This window comes from Amblyomma americanum, chromosome 2 (genome assembly GCF_052857255.1).
Source record: "Amblyomma americanum isolate KBUSLIRL-KWMA chromosome 2, ASM5285725v1, whole genome shotgun sequence".
Taxonomy (NCBI): domain Eukaryota; kingdom Metazoa; phylum Arthropoda; class Arachnida; order Ixodida; family Ixodidae; genus Amblyomma; species Amblyomma americanum.
Window position 1 is genome coordinate 132376192 of NC_135498.1, and position 22197 is coordinate 132398388.

Genomic DNA, 22197 nt, shown 5'->3' on the forward strand with positions numbered 1-22197 from the left:
GAAGAGTAGTTGTGACTGATAACATCAGTAAATGCCGTCAAAAACAGCTGCAGAGCTTCTGCTGGCGATTCAACCACCAGAGAGACCTACCCAACAGATCTACATGGGCGCGGAATTATCGGTTCTTTTTTGTTGTTGACACGCGATGGCACCACTGTTATGTGGAACGACTGCAGCCACACGAAATTCTATCTACATGGTTCCAGATTATTGTGATTGTTTTCGCACCGTACCTATGAAGTCAGCATTAAATTGAGTGCGACAGATGGCTGTGATGATTCTCTTCGACGCCCGCAGAGTACCGTGGTTGCCACAGCCGCCGCCGAGCTGTTTTTTTTTTCTTTTTTTATTTCGCACAAGTCCGCCCAGTACACAGTTTGAATTCTATGCAACTCTGTTCGTTTATTTCTCCCGGCACTGTCACCGACACTTGGCAATATATAAAATCATCCAATGGAATATATGAAATGGTTCGACGAAATATTTTGTTTGTAGGTAAGAGCTTCGTGGCGTTTGTTAAAAAATCTTCTGAGATTTTATACTGACAATATTGTGACGCCCATGAATAGGAGATGCCTAGCCTATTTGGTCGACATCGCTGAGTACGTAGAAGAGGAGGAGAACGAGGTGGTTGGTTGCGTCTCGTGCCTGGAAAGTCGATGCCAGCTGATTTCAGTCGCCCGTTGTGGTCTGAATAAACCCCCGGACATAATATCTTGGCAGAGGTGCGGGGTATACTGGCTCTCCGAAGACAGATCCTCTGCTTCACTCTCGCTGGAGTCGTGGCATTGCTCGTCTGCCGCCTTCTGTGCCCATGATGTTCTCGGAAGGCGACGCTCCGAGGTCTGAGGCCAGCAGTTCGTGGCAGCATTACAGGGAGCCACGGTCGTTCGCGGGATCAACCAGCGACGACGTGAATGAATGGCTCACCTACTACCTACGCGTGAGTCGCTACGATAAGTGGAACTCCTCCGCCCGGCTTGCAAATGTCGTGTGTTCCCTAACCGACACAGCCCTAACGTGGTATGACAACCACGAGGATTCTTTCACGACGTGAGACCACTTTGTAGAGGAGCTCAAGAAGTGCTTCGGCTACTCAGTCGCGAAGAAGTGGGCTGAGCAAGCGCTTGCGCACAGGGCTCAGCTTCCCGGTCAGACGTGTAGAAAGTACATAGAGGAAATTGTGAAGTTATGCAAGGTCATCACTTCGGTCATGACAGAAGAGGACCAAGTTGGCCATCTTTATAAAGGATTCGCACAAGACGTCGATAATTTTTTTATTGCAAAAGAAAGTCTCGAGTCCCTGTTCGATGCCATCCAGCACTGCCGCGCGTTTGAGGCATTGAAAATGCGTCGCAACACACCGAAATTTGGCCGTTTGGCCAGGGTGACGACGGTGGCAGCTGTAGACACATCATCGTCATGTGATCTGACTTCCACAATCCGCCAGATCGTTCGCGAAGAGTTGACCAGGTAACTGGAAATCACACGAAATTTCTCAGCTCTCCCTCCCGCGTATCCCACATGCCCTCCTCCGCAAGCCGCCGTTAACGCAGCGGACATTGAGGAGCACCGGGTACCCCGAGGACTGCGGCCGAGCAACATACCGCGATCGCCACCGGAACACCGGTCGCGCTTTTACCAGCCTACGCCGGTCACATACGACGAGAACTTTCGGCCCAGTCCTTCGTATGATGACTACTTGCCGGCGCAGCCTGCTGCTGGTTTCTCTCTCGTGTGTTACCTCCGTGGTCAACCCGGTCACATCTCGCGAATTTGTTCCCGCCGACGAATGCCACCTCGTTACGGTTCTTTTACCTACCCTCCGCGGAAGAATTACCAACCCGTTTCTGCTCGGTACTCATCCTACACGTCTTATTCCGGCATCCCATGGCCTGCACAAATGCGGAATTGTTCGCCGGCGTCGGATAGAAGTGTGACACCGCCTCCGGCTTTCCGCACTCGTCGATCTCCTTCGCCCCTACGCCTCTCCTCACCTCAACCGGAAAACTAGATGACGCGACCGCTGGGGGTGAGGTCGCTGGACGTCTGCCCCCGGAAGAGATGCCCCTGCCTGTAGTGATGTCACGGAACAAAGTGAATGTGCTAGCGGATGGAGTACCTTTGATGTCTTTAGTGGATACCGGGGCTAGTGTTTCTGTTGAGTGCTGCGTTTGTGTCGTCTCGGATGCAACGTTTTGTTTCGATGGCACAAAAATGTCCAGTTTAGTGGTGTGAGTGGCGAATCGTTGCCTGCAGTTGGAGTGTGTAGTGTTAAGGTTTCTTTAAGTGGTGAAGTGTTCTGCACGGAAATTGCGGTGCTCGCCCGGTCGACACAAGACGTTATTCTTGGCCTGGACTTTCTGCAGATGTGTGGCGCTAACGTCGACTGTCACACCGGTGAGCTCAACGTCGGTGAGCTGAACGTCGGCAAATGTTGCACCTCTGGCCTTGTGGAAGGCTCGGGCAGTGAAGAATGTGTGTTCTGTGCTACCCAGAGATACTTTCGTGCCTCCTTTTTCGGCTGTATGCGTACCGGTTTCCTGCCCCAATTCCATTCTCGACGTGTTTGATGTGACTGTGGAGCCGAACCACTTGAACTCCAGGGAGAATATCGTGGTTCCTCATGCCATGGTTTCCGTCACCAACGGAAGCACTGAACTCTGGACAGTTAATTGTTCGACAGAATCTGTAGTTCTGCCTGAAGGCCTGAAGTTTGTGTCATGCAGCCACGACACGCCGGTATCCATTGTCTTGGCTACCGCCGCCTTGGACGCAGCAGCACCACAGCTTTACGAGTCAAAGTTTCTTCGCATGATCGACAACTCGCTTTCCACGCATGAGCGCCGTGCTCTGTTGGCCATCCTACGTCGACACTCCACTGTGTTCGACTTTTTACAGCCCGGCGGCGCATCTTCCATCCCCTCGTCTCGGACCCTGCACAGGGTTGACACTGGCGCCTCGCATCCGATCCGACAAAAGTTCTACCGAGTCTCCGTCTGAACGCAAGGTGATCAATGAACAAGTGCAGGAGAAGTTAACCAAAGGTGTTATACAAGAGTCCTCGAGTCCCTGGGATGCTCCAGTAATCTTTGTTCAAAAAAAGGATGGATCATGGCGTTTCTGCGTGGATTACCGTCGTCTAAATGCCGCAACAATAAAAGACGTACACCCTCTTCCTTGAATCGACAATGCAATCGACTGCCTTTTTTCAGCGTCCTACTTCTCTACTATTGACCTACGGTCGGGGTATTGGCAAGTTTCCATTCATCCCGCGGATAAACAGAAAACAGCGTTTATTACCCCTGACGGCCTTTATAAATTTAATGTAAAGCCATTCGGCCTTTGCAATGCGCCTTCCACTTTCAAGAGATTTATGGACACTATAATCTGTGGTTTGAAATGGGAGATATGCACGTGCTACCTTGACGATGTTATTTTCGGAGAGACGTTCAGTGAGCACAACGACCGTTTAGCTTTCGTCCTGGACTTCATGCACAAAGCTGGCCTTGTGCTTCATTCTAAAAAGCGTTACTTTGTTGCGCGCCAAGCGTTAGTGCTTGGACACCTCGCTGACAAAGACGGTGTCAGACCTGGTCCAGCCCAAACTGCAGCTGTCGAATCGTTTAAGCCTCCACCGTCTGTCAAAGAGTTGCGAAGTTTCTTGGGCTTGTGTTCATATTTTTGCCGCTTCCTCCATCGCTTTGCGGACATCGCATACCAGCTGACAGGTCTGCTTCAGAAAGATGTGGCTTTCGAGTGGACCCCTGAGTGCGACTCCGCCTTCTGCCAAATAAAATTCCTTCTCACGTCCCACCCTGTACTTCGCTACTTTGATCCCTCCGCCCCCAAAGAGATTCATACCAACGCAAGCTGTGTTGGCCTCGACGCTGTGCTCGTCCAGCGCTGCGACAACAAAGAGCACGTTGTTGCGTATGCAAGTCGCTCGCTCAGAAAGTCGGAGCGCAATTACACGGTCACCGAGCAGGAATGCCTCGCCGTCGTCTTCGCCACGCAGCGTTTCCGTTCGTATCTCTACAGACGGCCGTTCACAATCGTCACCGACCATCATGTCCTCTGCTGGTTGGTTAACTATCGTGACCCATGTGGGCGCCTTGCACTGTGGGCTCTCCGGCTACAAGAGTTTGACTACGCAGTCATCTACTAGAACGGTCGCCGGCACGCTGATACGAACTGTCTTTCGCGGCTGCCCCTTCCTGAGACGGAGTATAACTTTCATGATTTCGACCACTGCGTCGCGTAAGTCTCACCGTTTTTTCCCAACCTCACCACATTCCCAGCCAAACAGCAGCGAGATTCGACCCTGCGGTATCTTCTTGTGGAGACTGAAGAGCCAGCTCTCCGGTGCAAACCACTTCTGCTTGCGAGATAGTCTGCATAGGAAGAAAAAATATTCTGCAGGCCAGCGCTTCCTGCCGGTTGTACCGAAGAGCCTGTACACCTCCGTCTTGAAGGCCATGCTAGATGACCCTACATCTGGACATCTTGGGTCGGCTCGAACGCTCCACCGTGCTCAGGCCCGCTTCTATTGGCCGAAAATGCGGGCTGCGACTTAACATTATGTCGCCAGCTGCACTCAGTGTTAACGATATAAGCGCCCTACTTGCGTCGCTGCTGGTCAGCTTCCCCTGTAACACCACCAGTCACACTGTTCGAGCAAGTGAGCATAGACCTCCTTGGCCCATAACCCAAATCCTATCATGGGAACCGATGGACAGTGGTTGGTGTTGATTACCTCACTCGGTATTGTGAGACGGCCGTCCTACCCTCGTCTGCGGCGTATCATGTGTCCTCGTTTATGCTGCGCTCCATAGTTCTCCGTCATGAACTCCCAAAGGTTATCTTCAGTGAACGTGGTCGGTAGTTCACCGCTGACATCAGGAACAGCTTCTCCGTCCTTGCACATCGCAGTTCCGCCATTCCTCGCCTTAACGTCCCCAGACGAATGGGCTAACTAAGCGCACGAACCGAAAAATCACCAACATGCTGTCAATGTTCGTTTACTCAAAACACAAAAACTGGGACAGCGTCCTGCCGTTCATCACCTACGCTTTCAATACCGCGCAAAATGAGACCACTGGCTTCAGCCCCTTCTTTTTACTATGTGTGAGCCCTCCGCGCTACACCCTGGATGCCATACTACCATTTTCTGCCGAGCCTCATGAAGACCCCTCCATCGCCGAGACAATTAGACCTCGCTAAAGAGGCCCGGCGTCTCGCCCGCCTTCGTATCCTTGCCTCCCAAGATCGGTCCAAAGCGCGCTACGATGGCCACCGCCGTCACGTCACTTACAGTCCTGGTGATTTGGTCTTGTTCTGGTGGCCTGTTCGAAAGCGGGGGCTTTCCCGGAAGCTGCTCTGCCACTACGACGGACCCTATGTTGTTTTTGAGAAAATTAGCGTGCTCAACTACTATGCATAGCGTGTCTCACGGCAAGCGGCCGTCGTTCTGCAGGAACGGACGTGACTCACGTTGCATGGCTGAAGCCCTACCATTCACGCGGTGCTTTGACTTGCCCTATGGGATTCGTCTGCGTAGGGGGAAGTATGACGCCCATGAAGAGGCGATGCCTGGTCTATTTGGTCGGCATCGCTGAGTATGTAGACGAGGAGAACGAGGTGGTTGGTTGCGTCCTGTGTTTGACAAGTCGATCCCAGCTTTGGTCTGAATAAACCCCCGGACGTAACAATATTATATTAGGAAAGACTTACACTTTACTTTGTTCTTACTGCGAGCTACTACTCTTCAAAAACTTCATGGCATTATAAAAATGCGAACGCTTCCATAGATACGGTTCTTTAACTACAAAAAAGCATTGAACTACGCCACTTCGACGGATGACAAATTAAACACATTTGCGTGGCAAGTTGGTGCATAGCTTCCAGAATTCAAGCCCAATAAGGGACAGCACATAGAAAGAAGAACGACGGGACATGCGCTACTTCCCTTACCGTCACCTCAAGCTATTTAAGGAGCTGTTCATCAAATGAGAAAAAAAAGTGTTGCTAGTTGCGCATGTCCCATTCTTCTCCTTTCTATGTGCTGTCCTTTCTGTGCTTGAATTCTGGAAAGTACGCCTTTAGCAAGAGGCTCTGTGGTTAGGCTGATTTGGTGCGGAGTGAGCACCTGTGCGCAACCTGAGAGCGTGCGAAAAATCAGCGGTGTTAGTCGTGGTGTTCAGAGAGCATATTTTAATGCACAGAATTTCTGCTTTACGCTCCTAATGAAGTTGTGTTTACGAAAATAAACCTACCAAAGGCTGCTTACGGCACACACTGTTCAGTATCAAATGACTTCAGGTATGTTTACGGTAAAAAATGCGGCAGTGTTTTCCGCACGCTGTGTTGTCAGTCAAGGCTACCTAAACAATCCTCATTACTGTCACCTGGAGTGTTAAGAAAACGTGAAGAAAAGTAAAGTTTAGAACTGGGTTTATTCACTAAATTCCACCGCGGGAAAAAAGTACAAAAATTTGACACTGACGATAGCTAAAACCAAAGTTGCGATGTCTTACTACCTTGAAATACAGCTTCTGGCGAACTCTGGGCGGATTAGCGCAGAATCACAGACACGGTGCCCCGCTTTAGGACATGAAAGTGCTCTGTCATGAGAGCTTAAATTTTGAGGAGTTAAAAAAAATCTATCCTACTGAAAACGTATGGAGAGTTGAGGTAGTTGATGCATGGCAGGATTGAGCAGAATAGATTGAAATCGATCCAAAATGTGTCCTTTCACACGATGAAGGACTGATCGCGATTCACCAGCCATTAAAATACTCACCCTGGCAATCTCTCGAGTCATATCAATAAAAACGCTTATTGTTGAGAGCCTCTCTCAAACCATCGACATATCACTTATTGCTGAAGTGAAATTGGACGACATGTTTATCGGTCAGGCTGTGGACGTTCAAGCTTCCGGATGCTACAGATATCGACAATGCCGTTATATTAAAGCGAAGCGCTCTAAACGAGAATGTCATGCCGGAAACAAAGAGAAAAGAGTGACACTAGCTTCTGCCATCACTGAGGTTCGGTCACAAATCACTGTTGGCTTGTGTTCACAATGATAACTTTTCATCATCCTAATTACGTCCACAGTCTGACTTATACCTCTCTCAGAGACCTCTCATTAAGCATAGTCTCTGCCAGATGCAGTCCATATATACTTGCAGATTAATAGGGTAGAACGTTGGACCAGTGGGTGTAGCGACATATTCAGGAAAACTTTGCACAGCATAACACAGGACGGGAGGGAGTGTGTGTGTGTGTGCGTCTTTCTCCCTCCCCTCCTGTGTTATTCTGCACAAAGTAATCTTGAATACTTCCAGGCTGCCTAATCTAATGCATGTATATTGTAACCACACGAAGAAAGAAACAGACGGGACGGATCACGGATACGACGAATAGGACGGTGTTTCTTCATCTTTTGTCGTTCAAGCGGTTACAATATGCATACAAAAACCGCCTACTAGCCTGCCTTTCCCTTTTATCCAATCTAATTATCATTATCATTTATTGATACTTAAGGACCCTTCACAGGGTATTATATAGGGGTGGGGGGTGACATACATAGGACAATACAAGAATAAAGCCAAATGTGGCAGCTAGCCACGGTTAGTCAGTTCGGGCAATCGAATCCACTCTATTGCATTAACGGACCAACAGACACTTCCTTTGAATCAAATATTGATTTTTCGTTCTTGTTTCTACCGAGATACCATTAAGCTGCATGTTTATCCTTTCGTCTAAAAAGTGCCCCTCGCACTATGCCGAGGCAGAAGCTTCAGCGTACACGCGTTGAGCGGGAAAGAACAGGCGGGCAGAGGAGGACCATAGGCACATTGCGAGTCGTGAATGGGCTGACATCGAGAGTATGCCACGGTTCACGCCGAAGGCATGTAGTCTTCGACTGGGGGGTTCGAGGAGTTGCGGCACAATTATCGGTATCGCTTCTGCTTCAAGAGGAACAGTGGTACAGCTGGGAATTTTTGAGAAGCAAATTTTGCGCGCGCTTGTTTGCTCTAGAGCTTATTAGGTGGTTTAGGGCTTACGGGGATTTAACGCCCCAAAGCGACGTTGGCTCTGAGGCACGCCGCAGTGAAGGGCTTTAGAATTTGCGACCAATTGGGGTTATTTAACGTGAACTGACATCGCACAGTACACGGGCCTGTAGAATTTTGCCTTCATTGAAATTCGACCGCCGCGGCCGGGATCGAACCTGTCCCTTTCGGGCCAGCAGCCGAGCACCATAACCACTTAGCCACTGCGGCGGCTAGAGCTTCTTAAAGTACTTTTCGTCGCTGTATAAAGCAATCCACACTGCTGCGTTTCTTCTCCGAGAAAAATAGGCTGGAGGTCTGTTTTCCAAAAAAAGAATGCTTGTGTCACTGTAAAGTTTTTAAAAGGCCGAAAGGCTGCTTGTTCCGAAATTATGGCGTCATCAATCCTTTCAAAGAATGGCCTCGTTGTGGCATTCTTGCTGAGACAACGCTTCATGTCTCCAAAGTCGCAATAAAAAATCTTTACGGCAAATGTGATCGACAAGACACATGAGAACATGGGTACTTCTGCGCGCTGCACACCAGCGCAGTTTTACTGGCATCGAAGTATTCATATGCGAGAATTTCCTCCAGTTCGCGATAAGAAAAAGAAGCTCCAAAGGGAAAAAAAAGTACTGCGAACATACAACTAAACACTGTTGTCCTCGAGATTCTGCTCTTTGCCGTTACGAGTCCGTTTAGCTTTCTGTCGGCTGTATAAATCGTAGACTCCGAACAGAACTGCGGCCCCAAGGCACATGGCTCCAAGCATTCGGTAGTAGCCGTCGTAGGAGCCTGTTGCGTCCCGAAACTGACCTGCAAGAACAAAAAAAAAGACCTAAGCAAAGAGCAGATGTAGAGAAAGCCGAACACTTTATAGCAACTGTCTTTCGTAAATTTCATAGTACAAAAGCGCATGAAACATGGTTTGCAGACATTTTGCAAACAGCTTCCGCTCAGGCTTTCCTTTTATCCACGGTACGCTTAGCGTCATGCACGAATTTTATTTCCGCTCCGTATATCAATCTCAAGAATGCACGCCTTTCCTTTTGCTCTTTCTTGCAAATACTTCGGATGTGAGCCGAGAATTACAGTAAAAAATGCGGGAACTGCGTGTGGTGACTTTCACTCATGCTCGTAAAACCTTGTCGTTGACTTTTGGGCTTTTGGTTTTATGGTTCTTAATACGCAAAATGACTCAGGCTATCAGGGGTGCTCCGGATAATTTCGGCCACATGCGGTTCTCTAACGTGCACTGACATCGCACAGTACACAGGCCTCTATTATTTTATCTCGATAAAAATCTAACCGCCACAGCTGGGATCGAAACCAAGTCTTTCGGGTGAGCAGCTGAGCACCATGACCAATGAGCCACCGCAGCGGCTAGAACTTTGTGTATTTTTACGGGTAACTACAGGAGAAGTGGTTGGAGACCTTAATTTTGCTCTAAACAGAGAGTAACCTTTGTTAATGGTTCTGTCCTTGGTTATTAAGTTATATCTAAAAATTACATTAAAAAGACCCGCTAATGGAGTGCTGTATCTTCAAGACCGGCGCTTTCACTTGCTCTTCCTTCTCTTTTCCTTTAACTTCCGCCTCCTAATGAATCTCAGGAGTGAGGGATAGATAGATAGAGAGATAGATAGATAGATAGATAGATAGATAGATAGATAGATAGATAGATAGATAGATAGATAGATAGATAGATAGATAGATAGATAGATAGATAGATAGATAGATAGATAGATAGATAGATAGATAGATAGATAGATAGATAGATAGATAGATAGATAGATAGATAGATAGATAGATAGATAGATAGATAGATAGATAGATAGATAGATAGATAGATAGATAGATAGATAGATAGATAGATAGATAGATAGATAGATAGATAGATAGATAGATAGATAGATAGATAGATAGATAGATAGATAGATAGATAGATAGATAGATAGATAGATAGATAGATAGATAGATAGATAGATAGATAGATAGATAGATAGATAGATAGATAGATAGATAGATAGATAGATAGATAGATAGATAGATAGATAGATAGATAGATAGATAGATAGATAGATAGATAGATAGATAGATAGATAGATAGATAGATAGATAGATAGATAGATAGATAGATAGATAGATAGATAGATAGATAGATAGATAGATAGATAGATAGATAGATAGATAGATAGATAGATAGATAGATAGATAGATAGATAGATAGATAGATAGATAGATAGATAGATAGATAGATAGATAGATAGATAGATAGATAGATAGATAGATAGATAGATAGATAGATAGATAGATAGATAGATAGATAGATAGATAGATAGATAGATAGATAGATAGATAGATAGATAGATAGATAGATAGATAGATAGATAGATAGATAGATAGATAGATAGATAGATAGATAGATAGATAGATAGATAGATAGATAGATAGATAGATAGATAGATAGATAGATAGATAGATAGATAGATAGATAGATAGATAGATAGATAGATAAAGAGGAGGAGGGAAAGGCAGGGATGCTAACCAGAAAGGGGTTCCGGTTGGCTACCCTGTACTGGAGAAGAGGAATTAGGGGACTAAAAGGAGGAAGAGAGAAGGGGAAAAAGGCATAACACACACACACACGCACAACGCTGTCACAATTTGTCACTCAATTCAGTCACTCTCAAGTAGGCAAATAGTGCCTTGTATGCCTTGAGGGCAGTCGACTGTTGTGGCCACGGACCGAGGACCTTTTGCTCTGTTAATGAGCGAGGATCGAGGCTGTCCAGGGCACAACACAGAGGAGTGAGGGAGCACTCTATTTACTCCAAGCCGATGCATGTTCTTATAGCGAATGGAATTTGAACTGGGCTTCGGAGGATAGTTCAAGGTGCACGCGCTACCAGAGTGTGCTTCGGAACGAGAGACGGCGGCGAAGAGAAAATTCTTTGGTGAGCTAAATAAAAGCGCTCATTAACTATTCCTGCGGCAGCACTGAGACGCATCGGCATGCCCTTTTGCCATGACTTTACGGTGCATCAGAATTTTTTTCCACGAAAAAAAAATGCGTCCTCAACACTTTCAAGGTGGTGGGCTTGCAGGACACTAGGGGCCGCTCGGTGTGAAAGAGCATCGAGGCTGCCTCGCATCAGGCATTTAATTCTGTACTTTAATCGTACTCCCGCCTTCTGCTTTTAAAAGCATCGGCACTAACCTCATCTAGACAGACGGAGTTCAGTGAAGTCTGGTAGGGGCTTTAGCATCAATTAGGCACATATCTATCCGAAGTTACAAGCAGCACTCCACCATAAGCGCTTCTTTTGAACGCTGCAGTATGCCAAATATAATTAGGTAATCACATTCATTGAATATTTTGAGCAACTGAACTGAATTGTTAGGAGAATGTAATGGTCACTCCATGTTCTCGTTATCTCAGCGCAAGTAACAGGCGGCGTTTTTGAACATATGTGGCCGCATTTTGGGAAGCATTTTAACGACAGACACAAATATCAAATGTTAATAAAAATAGTTTTATTAAGCATGTTCAATATTTAGGACATTTACGTCGCGTTTACAGACCTGGGTGCACTTAATTATGCCATGTAAACAAACCGTTTTTCTACTTTTTTTGCGAACAGTACTGTAGAAGGAAGCAGCCTTTTACTTACCGATTATCGACGGGCTCACCAAGGACACCGGCACCATGACGACGCCGACAATGCCTGAGCTGACCGCCGTCCGCTGAACTCCCAAGAACTCAGCAATGAGCACGTACCTGATGCACAAAATATAGCCTTGGGAAACTCCAGTCACGGCTGCCAGCACAAATATAGCACCAAAGCTGAACACATGCGGCATCGCCACCATGCACGCAAAGATGCAAAGGAAGCTGAGCACGTAGAGGGGACGTCGGCTGAATGGGAGGCAGTCTGCCAGCACAGGCACCACAACACGACCAGCGAGCTGACCCATCGAAGCGAACGTTACGAGATGCTTTGCGCTTTCTAGTGGAATGCCTTTGTCGATGCCATAATCGACGATTGTCGTGGAGTACTCGCCAGCCGTGTAGTCTCCGACTACGACTGCTACCACAAGTACGTAGAATGCCGGTGCAGAGAAGAGCTCCAGGACATGCTTCAAGGAGGCGCTCTCAAGTTGACGCGGCCTTTCTGTAGGCTGACAGCTTTCCGTCGCTCCGGGCTTTCTAAATGGAACGAGAAGAAAACGACAAAGAAAATGAACAAATATTACGCGCCTGTAAATAAATTTACATGTACATAACGACGTTGATTTGCATCATAGGCATGCAGTGCGCAGAATCGAGAATAAAGCTGCAACCTTTAACTGAAAAGTCGAGATGATGGCGGAAAAAAGACTGATTGTAACCTATCTTAAATGACGTTTGGTCCGAACAACATAAATGTAAAAGGTCCAAATAGCCAACGTTCTCAGTTTATCTACAGGTATACGGAGCACACGTAGCATTATCCACACAAAGCCGCAGGCATCTTTCTGCTTATTTTTTAGGTGAAAGGAGCTCTTGGTGGTGTGCAGTGCAAATGCTAGGTAAGGAATACATGCAGTCATAGATTGCTCGATGGCTTCACGCCTTCTCACTCCAGTCCACATCAGAGTCAGTGTCCATTCAGAGACACATGTGACGTTATTCGTGGCATATACATGATAATTTGTAGAAAAATAGACAGATGCAGAATCTGTTCAGGGGATGTTCGGGCCAAGATACACTTGAATAAAACGGAAGCCAAATGGTGTGTTTTGCAGGACGGCTAAGTCTTCATTCTTATGCTTAGGTCGTTCAAAACCTTCAGCAAACCACTCGACTCGGCCATTTCTCCTGGCCGAGAGCGCTCTGATAATAGATTTTTTTTATTTTTCGCGCACTCGGGAGCATACCATCCGGCGGATCTTTTACTGGCTGATAAACCGCAGTCTCATATCACGCCAGCCGGGCATTTTATTGCGGTCTGATTCCATTGCAGTGCGTTCACGAGAAGCCGTCTATGTCTATTTCTGAGTTCAAATAACTTAAGTCACCAGCCCAATCCTTGTCGCTCGTAGCCCGGGACAGTGTTTAGAAGAAAAGCTCGTCTGAAGCCTTGTATTTCCTATGTCAGTACCTATGGTAGGTGCCATAGCACATCGCCATTCTTGATATTTAAGAACTCGAGAATGCAGCTATTAGCGGAGCGGCAATCTTCAGCTTTGCTTCCGCTAGTACTCACGTCATACCAAGCAATTATCGACAAAAGCGTTTTTGAGCGCAAATCGATTATGAACGCAGTTTTTTTTATTAGTGCAAGTTTTCACTATAACAATCAAAATATTCGCTGGTCACCCGACGGCAGTCTTGTATTTTTCTTCTATTCACGTTTTTGACATCAAAACCTTTCCGCATTGGTTTTCATGTCAGTTTTTATTGTTCGAAGCGATCGCTGGCAATACTGAAAAAAAATATTTGCTACGTATCAGAATAATGGACGATTGCCTAAAATATTTCCATGAGAGTGTCTTACAATTTCCCAATTTTCAAAATTCTTGAGGGAGAAAGCTGGATTTGCCCAATAACGCATAGGAAACATTGTTCACACACAAGTTCTGACATCTCCGCCCGCTCTCTGCATTTGGGAAAAAGCATGGCTCATGTGACAAAAAGAAGACTTGTGTGCGTAGTGTTCACTCGGTGTTCAAAGGAGGCATTCAGAGATTCGAAATGGGAAGAGCTGAGGGTAAACCGTGTTAGAGAATACACCAATAACCTTCACAGAGCTTTGCCAAGTAACTCAAGGAACGAATTTCAGAGCATCATCGAGAGCCTAGGTAGGCAAACGATAACGGTGGGTCTAAAAAATATGATGTAGAAAATAATTATTATTCAACAATCTCTTTGAAGTGAACAGCAGTTTAGAATAGGCTGTGAATCGTTTGAAGGGGCAAGGATATACGCAAAAACAGGCCAGGTAGCCATGAGCACGGCAGCACGTGACAAGAGGGTGAAGAGGAGAACAGCCTGGGACACGAGAAAGGAGGTGGAAACTACCGAGGCTTGGCAAAACAGAGTCATGGCTAAGCTGCCAGTTGCGGTGGGAGTGATGAATATTTAATTCAGTAAAGAGCTTTGCGCGCCTCGAATCGGCGGCTGGGGCCTTTAGTCCAGGGCCTCTACGGCCCACTGAACAAGGGCTCTGTTTGATACTCCAGTTTTGAGGTGGGCAGCACAGCCTCCCATTGCTCATGTTGTGCGTTTGGGATTGTTAGGGCGGCTGGCATGCTTTGGTCAGCCCATGTAGTGTGATACATTTTCAGGTGTTCCTCGCAAAGCTAGCCTGTGCCTGGATATAATGTGGAATGTTGCGGCGCAGGCGAACTCTACGATGGGTGGAGACAGAACAGCCTACGGGAGAGAGCTATGGGAAATGGGATGATAGATGCGCTTCGCGATGCGCTTAGTGCGCTTCGCGTGTGACGGCGAAGCGCACTAAGGACTACAAGAGTGGAGAGCGGTGCTATATAGGACTCGGACGAGTTGAAATGACCACGCATGCAGCACCACGATCATAAGAACGCGTGTTCCATTAAGTCCAATACGCGCTGCAGATTCAGCGCAGCGTTAGAACGATGGTGAACGTGCGTTACACGAAGCCACAGTTACCACAAAAGCTCCCAAAGCCATCATTGTCAAAATAGTTCGCAATTTACGTAGCATAGCGCTAACATTGCGTGCTTTTTGCGTTTTTAATTTCAGATAAACTTGTTGAATGAATGGGTATTGAGGATTCTATAGCGCCCCCCATTCCCCCCCCCCCCCTTTTATTCCAATGTAATGAAGTCAATCAGTTTTGTGAACCGGGCAAATTGACATTAGCAGCCAGGTATGAAAGCCTTATTTGAGAAAAGTTGGGGATAAGAGGTAATAGAGAATGCCTAAATAACCTGCGATTCGCTGATGACCTTGCCTTGCTGCGTCACTCAGGAGATGAACTGCAAATCATGGTCAATAAGTTAGAGAGACAAAGCAGAACGGTGGGTCTAAAAATTAAAATGCTGAAAACGGAAGTAATGTTCAACAGTCTAGCAAGGGACCAGCAGTTAAAAATTGGCAGCGAGGTGCTGGAAGTGGTAAAGGAATACGTCTACTTAGGGCAGGTAGTGACAGCTGATCCGGGTCGTGAGACGGAAATAACTAGAAGGATAAGAATGGGGTGGAGCGCATATGGCAGATTCTCTTAGATCATGAATAGCAGGTTACCAATATCCCCCTGGAGAAATGTTTACAACAGGTGTATCTTACCGGTACCCACCTAAGGGCAAAAACGTGGAGGCTAACGAAAAAGTTTGAACTTAATTTAAGGACAGAGCAGCGAGCCATGCAAAGAAAAGGGATAGGTGCACCGTTAAGAGACCGGGAGCGGGCAGAGTGGATGAGAGAACAAATGTGTGTTGATGACATCCTAGTCGAAATCAAGAGGAAGAAATGGGCTTAGCCAGGGCATGTGATGCAAAGGCAAGATAACGGCTGGTCTTTAAGGGTACCGGATTGGATTCCAAGAAAAGGCAAGCGTAGTAGGAGGTGGCAGAAGGTTAGGGGGGCAGATGAGATTAGGAACTTTGCAGGCATAGGGTGGGCGCAGTTGGCAAAGGAGAGGGTTTATTGTAGAGACATGGGAGAGGCTTTTGCCCTGCAGTGGGTTTAGTGAGGCTGATGATGATGAGGATGATGATGCAAGCGCGCAATGTTTAGAAAGGGGATGTAACGAAGGTTTCTCACCTTTTTGAGTCGGTAAGCGCATTATAACACGTTGGCTTGGGGCACCCATTCAGCAAAGAGTCCTGTGTGCTTCGTTGCCACCAGAGTCTTGTCGGCGTAGGGTTTCTAGCCAGCAGGACGACCGCAGTGGAGTTCATGAGTATTCCACCGTATACAAGTAACGCTCCGTCGAGAGCGTAAGTGTCCACGAGCTGGGCAAGTACGAACTGACTGACGACTGCCGATATGCCGTAGGCGATGAAGATGGAGGACGTCGCCACAGATCGATATCTATCGAAGTGGAGCAACGTGTAGACGGCGGACGAAGTGAGGAAGATTCCGTGTCCCAATCCTGGGCGACAGGGAAGTTGTTTCGTGTGAGTGACTATGAGTTTGACCAAGCAAAACGATTTCCCGCTTAATCTTCTGTATTAAAACCAAAGAGTATACTGAGTACACAACATGAAAACTTTGTTAGAACGCTTGCCTGGGCTTCGCTGCGCCTTTATAGGAGCTCATAACCTCCAGCTCGTCTTTTCTTTTCTAGCTTAAAGCGCCGAAGTGAAAATATATTCGCAGTCAATGTTTTAAAAGAAATGTATGCGCAGTCGGAGTTGTTTTAGCTTGAATACATCAGCGTAGCACTGCCAGTCAATTTTTCCGATAATCACTATGCAACAAACAGCTCCGAACATAAGTTCTACTTTTCATGGCCATGACTGCCACAGTGGCTGCGGTGAATTATGAGAGCACCGGTTTTCACACAGCCGTCATTGCGTGACGGTAGCTCCGTGACGGTGATACCCCCTATTGCATAATACTGCTGACAACCGACACGACAAAAAGAAACGGTCTACATTTCGTATTGTGGGTATTCGCGGCGTGTGCTCGGCTTTACGCAGCGTAATGTTTCCCAGAGGACAGATGTATTGCCTGAAATTTTTTGGCCCGCGTAGACGCTGACACTGTGCAGGCTCTGGATCGTACGGTGGAAGTAAGAAATAAGTTCTTGCCTCAACAATATCTCGCCCGAAGCAATGAAGGATCAGAGATAAAATAAATAAAGTTATGTCGCTGTGGTAACATTTAGGAGGTTTTCGCTTCTTTGGATAAGTCGCCGTTCGGTTATCTCAGTTTTTCTCGGTCCAGTGACATGCGAATGAACACATGTAGAATGCAACGTCATAGCGATCAATACCGAAAGAAGACCAGAAGATAACTTGCTTGAGCTAGCTCTGTGGCTCTTAATGAAAACATAACTGGTGCAGCCTGTCACCTTTTCTATAGGGTGACTTAGAAAAGCAGTTTACGAAGCTGGCGGCAGAATTTCGACCAGAAATGAGTTCGGTAATTTCTGATTTTGACAAATGGCGAAGCCGTGAATGCGGCAGACTGGAAGGAACACCGGCGGCAATAATGAGGCCTATTACATTTGCATATCCCTCAAAAGAAAATTGTACAGCAGCTGTATCTTACCAATACTCACGTACGGGGAAGAAACATGGAGGCTAAAAAAAAAGATTCAGCTCAAGTTAAGGACAGCACAGCGCGCCATTGAAAGGAAAATGATAGGTGTAACGTTAAGAGACCGGAAGCGGGCCTAGCGGGTAAGGCAAAAAACGCATGTAAATCACATCCTAGTCCAAATCAAGAGGAAGAAATGGGCTTCGGCAGGACATGTAATGCGAAGGCAAGATAACCGCTGGGCCTTAAGGGTAACGAGTGGATTCCAAGAAAAAGTAAGCGTAGCAAGAGGCGGCAGAAAGTTATGTGGGCGGAATTAGATTAAGAATTTTGCGGGCACACGGTGGGCGCAGCTGGCAAAGGACACGGTTAATTGGAGAGACATGGCAGAGGCCTTTGCCCTACAGTGGGCGTAGTAAGGTTGATGATGGTGATGATGATGACATTTGCAGCGCATTAATCATCACAGCGTCCATGTGCTATTCAAGAAGGTCCATGGAAAGGTAAGGACGCTTTACCTCAGAGGACAACTGGAAAGATCGAAGGTGCCCAGTTTTCAACCTGAATTTTCGGAGAAACAAATTAAAATTTAAATTATGCCTACGGTTATGAATTATAAGTTATGATTTCTAATTATATGTTATAAATTACGTCAACGGTTTATGAATTGTTTGCTAAAACGTGTTGCTGAGCAGCCAGCGAAAATTAAAGTTACACTAATAGTGATATGGGTTAGCATCACAAATTTGTTCAGATAAAACAGGCCTTAATTGCAGGGACACTTACCATGCATCACACCGAAGGTCACAGTCATCCAAAAGATATCCGGCGCTAAAGCTGAGAAAATAAAAGCTGCTGAGGTGAGAATGGTGCTGAGGAGAACGATGTAGTATGTCTTAATCTGTCGCTGGAGGACGTAGACAGCCAACCCTGCAAGGAGTTGAGTGCGAGATGTCATACGTATAATGAGAGAAGCTGGCATCAGACATACATTTGAATTATGATTATTAAATGTTTCAATGCAGCCGCAATCAAGGTATGTACAGCCACCGATTACTATACTCGCCTTGAACAAAGAAAAATCGTCTAGGAGCTCTGATAGTGATATCAATATGAGACACCTCTGTCGTTCACAGCGTGTGGTGTCAGCGTCGCCGGAGTCGTAACCCGAAGAGCCCTTTGCTCTGCTATTAGCAAATGAAAATATCTATATGAGCTCCAGGGATCGGATACCTTATGCTTTCGAGAATGTGCCATATTTGTTCTGAGAAAGAAAACTAATGCTGTCACCTGTTCACCTTGGGACAGAACTGGCTTTCGAAAATCATTGCTCTTGCAATAAGGTTGCTTCCGCACATAGGGAAAGAAAATATTGCCAAACAGGCCGTGGCGTTACTGTTTAGGAAGGCGCTCCGAAAGTGTAAGGCAACTGCCTCCTCTCTCGTTCCTCTCCGCTGCCCACGGCGGCTCTCTCCAAATTGCCATGCTGTACATTAACACTGAATACGTTTAAATTTGAGCCATAAAGCAGGCTTAGAAGTCACACCTCACTCCCGCTAAGTTTTTCTAAAATGAAATTGTGGTACATCAAGCCTCTGGCGTCTTTTCCTTCCCCAATATTCCGTAGGAAGAATTTCGCTCAATTTTTGGTCTCAGGGTGGCTTTTGTTACGTTTCGGCTACGACGCGCGGTATAGCCGGCGCGGATGCAACGGACGCCGGGGCTTCGTTCAAAGCGGCGGTCATTTGGGCCCGTTCAGTGCTGCCGTAACGCCTCCCGCCAAGCGCGTCCAGGCAGGTTTCAATGCCACGTGTCGTCGTGTGTGCGTGTGTGTGTGTGCATGTTGGTGCCCACGCTTGTCAAAACGCGGCAGCCGGGGAGAGGAGCTCCCCAACTGGGAGGCGAGGAGGTCTGACCGGCGCCGGCCCGGCGGACGCGCACGTCACGTCTGAAGATGTCTGAGCATCCCCGTATCGGGCGCCTCATCCCAAGCCGTTCCTTCTTGCCCTCGACTCCGAGGGTATAAAAAGCCGCTGCCCCGGACGCCAGAGACTTCATTTTCTTCCTTCGAGTAACGTGGTCGCCCTGACCGGCTGCTCTTTTGAGATGCCAGAATAAACAAGTTGTTCTGTTGCCAGTCGACTCATCCTTTGCCGGGACCTTCGGATGTTTCCATCTGTGCCCCAGGCCGCCAGGCCAACGCTACCCTTGGGGCTTGCAACCCTTTTGCAACAACTGGTTGCCAGCGGTGAGATCCCGACAACGGAGGCCAGCAGCGAAGATATGCGGTCAACTGTATGCTGAGCAGCACAACGACCATCCGGGAGCAGTGCAACGAGCCCTGTGTGATGACTGGTTGCCTGCAGCGGAACGACTGCGCTGAATTCTTGGCTGCGAGGTTTGGTGAGTGCGGGACTTTCTTCTTCTGAGTTTTGCCAGGCTTTTGTTAGTGTCAGAAACAGAGCTGGTAATTGTGTTGTCGTTGCTGCCGGGTTAGTTTGCGGCAAGACAATAGTAGGCAGTAGAGAAAGCAGTATTCGGAGCAGCCATGGATTTGAAGTCGTTGCGCAAACCGAAATTGCTGGAGCTTGCAAGAGAGTTGGGTCTGGATGTCTCAGACAAACTCAGAAAACCAGAACTGCTAAGGGCTATTCTTGAGTTGGAGGCTGAGGATGACGAGCTGTCGGAATGCCTTGAGACCATTGAGGAGAGGGAGCAAAAAGAGGAGCGCGAACGTAAAGAGCAAAAAGACGAGCGCGACCGTCAACACGCTTTGGAAATGAAGCGTCTCGAGGTAGAGATGGAACGCGCTCGTAATGGAAGTCAGGCACACGGTGCAGGAGAACGGGTATCGTTCAAAATGATTGACCTGATGCGGCCGTTTAAGCTTGGAGAGGACATTGGTTTGTTCCTGGTTAACTTTGAGCGAACGTGCGAGAAGCAGGGGTTCTCTCGGGAAACGTGGCCACAGCGCTTGCTCACTTTGTTACCCGCCGAGGCGGCCGACGTAGTCGCTCGCTTGAAGAGAGAGGAGGCAGAGGATTTCGACCAAGTGAAATCGAGTCTGCTAAAAAAGTACAGGCTGTCAGCGGAGGCGTTCCGTCGGAAGTTTCGGGAAAATGAAAAAGGCAGAAGTGAGTCATATACAGAGTTTGCCTACAGGCTTATGTCAAACATGCAGGAGTGGCTCAAAGAAGAGAAAGCGTTTGGTGACCACGAGAAAATTCTGCAGTGTTTCGGGCTAGAACAGTTTTATAGTCGGTTACCTGAGAACGTGCGGTACTGGGTCTTGGATAGGCCAGACGTTAGTACAGTGGCTAAAGCCGCCGAGCTAGCCGAGGAGTTTGTGACGCGTCGGGCTCGCGGAGCTAAGGACGGTCAAAAGGGTGAATTTGGCTCCAAGTCTGAGAGGCCGAAGTTCACACCCATGAGAGCAAGGGGGGACGCACGTAGTGCGGATGCGAGTGAAAGCAGTCCGGCCGAACGTAAGGAGACGGCGGCAGCCGGAGCCGAACGCAGAAAGCGTTTCGAGACGAGGCAACCGCGCGTGTGTTATACGTGCCAGAAGCCGGGTCACTTTTCGGCGCAGTGTCCAGAAACAAAAACAAAAGTCGTGTTTTTGTCATTATGCAGCACTGACGAGAACATGAAGCTTCTCGAGCCTTACATGCGAGACTTCCTCGTGAACGGGAAAGAGTGCCGAGTGCTTCGTGATTCCGCAGCTACAATGGATGTAGTTCACCCCTCTTACGTAGAACCCGATATGTTCACGGGCGAGTGCGCATGGATCAAGCAAGCCGTGGAAGCTCACAGCGTGTGTCTGCCCGTAGCAAAAGTGCTTATTGAAGGACCTTTCGGAGCAATTGAGACGGAGGCCGCAGTGTCATCTATGCTGCCCCCCCCCCCCCCCAGTACCCGTACCTATTTTCGAACAGGTCCGATCACCTCCTGCGCGAGAAGGGGCTTTTGTTTGGTGAGGCTAGCGTTCAGGCCTTAACCAGATCGAGAGTTCGGGAGCTCGCTGCAAAGGCGGTAGTTGCGGGGCCGACGTTGTCGAACAATGAGAAAGGGTCGGAGGCGCAGCAAGCTGATACTCAGAGCACGTCCGAACTGAATAAAATTGAGCCTGTAGCGTTGAAGGCACCAGGTACTGGAGAGGAAATGCCCGACACGGGAAAGTTAGAAGAGCTATCTGCAGACTTGCTCATTGCGCCTACGTCCGATGGACTTATTAGGTTGCTAAAAGTCAGCCGGTCGGCTTTGATAGCCGAGCAAAAATAGGATGGCAGCCTAGAAAACATGCGCTGCAATGTCAAAGAAGGTATCGCCAAGAAAAATGCTCGTTTTGTGGAAAGAGGTGGGGTCCTGTACCGGAAGTATCTAGACTGCAGAGGAGTCGAGTTCGATCAGCTGATCGTGCCTCAGTGCTACCGTCAGGATCTGTTGCGCTTGTCGCATGGCGGTTCGTGGTCCGGACACCTAGGAGTTAAGAAGACTAAGGACCGTCTCTTGCAAGAGTACTATTGGCCAGGGTGTTTTCGTGACGTAGAACACTTTGTGAGGACATGTGACACCTGTCAGCGGGTTGGCAAACCAGGGGACAAATCGAGGGCGCCGTTGAAGTTGGTACCTATCATTACGGAGCCTTTTAGACGGCTCGTTATTGATACAGTGGGACCTCTGCCGGTAACAGCCACGGGGTACAGACACATTTTGACTGTGATCTGCCCAGCGACAAAGTTCCCTGAAGCAGTGCCGCTTAAAGAACTCAGCTCAGTTGAGACAGTCAATGCACTATTGTCCATATTTGCGCGAGTTGGTTTTCCTGCGGAAATCCAGTCAGATCAGGGCACAGTGTTTACTAGCGCTTTGACGACAGCCTTTCTCGAAAGGTGTGGGGTA

At 47.7% G+C, this 22197-nt stretch overlaps 1 protein-coding gene across 2 annotated transcripts in view; it reads right to left on the minus strand.

Moving 5' to 3' along the window:
- Positions 1 to 6436: 6436 nt before the first annotated feature.
- LOC144121810 (monocarboxylate transporter 12-like) overlaps positions 6437 to 22197 on the minus strand; it is a 32756-nt gene continuing 16995 nt past the window's right edge. For both annotated transcript variants that reach the window (XM_077655213.1, XM_077655214.1), the window contains 4 exons: positions 18082 to 18225; positions 15853 to 16183; positions 11735 to 12270; positions 6437 to 8876 (listed from right to left, as the gene is read on the minus strand). In XM_077655213.1, coding sequence (XP_077511339.1) covers positions 8710 to 8876; positions 11735 to 12270; positions 15853 to 16183; positions 18082 to 18225 — 1178 coding nt within the window. In that variant the 3' untranslated portion in view covers positions 6437 to 8709. The remainder of the gene's footprint in view (positions 8877 to 11734; positions 12271 to 15852; positions 16184 to 18081; positions 18226 to 22197) is intronic.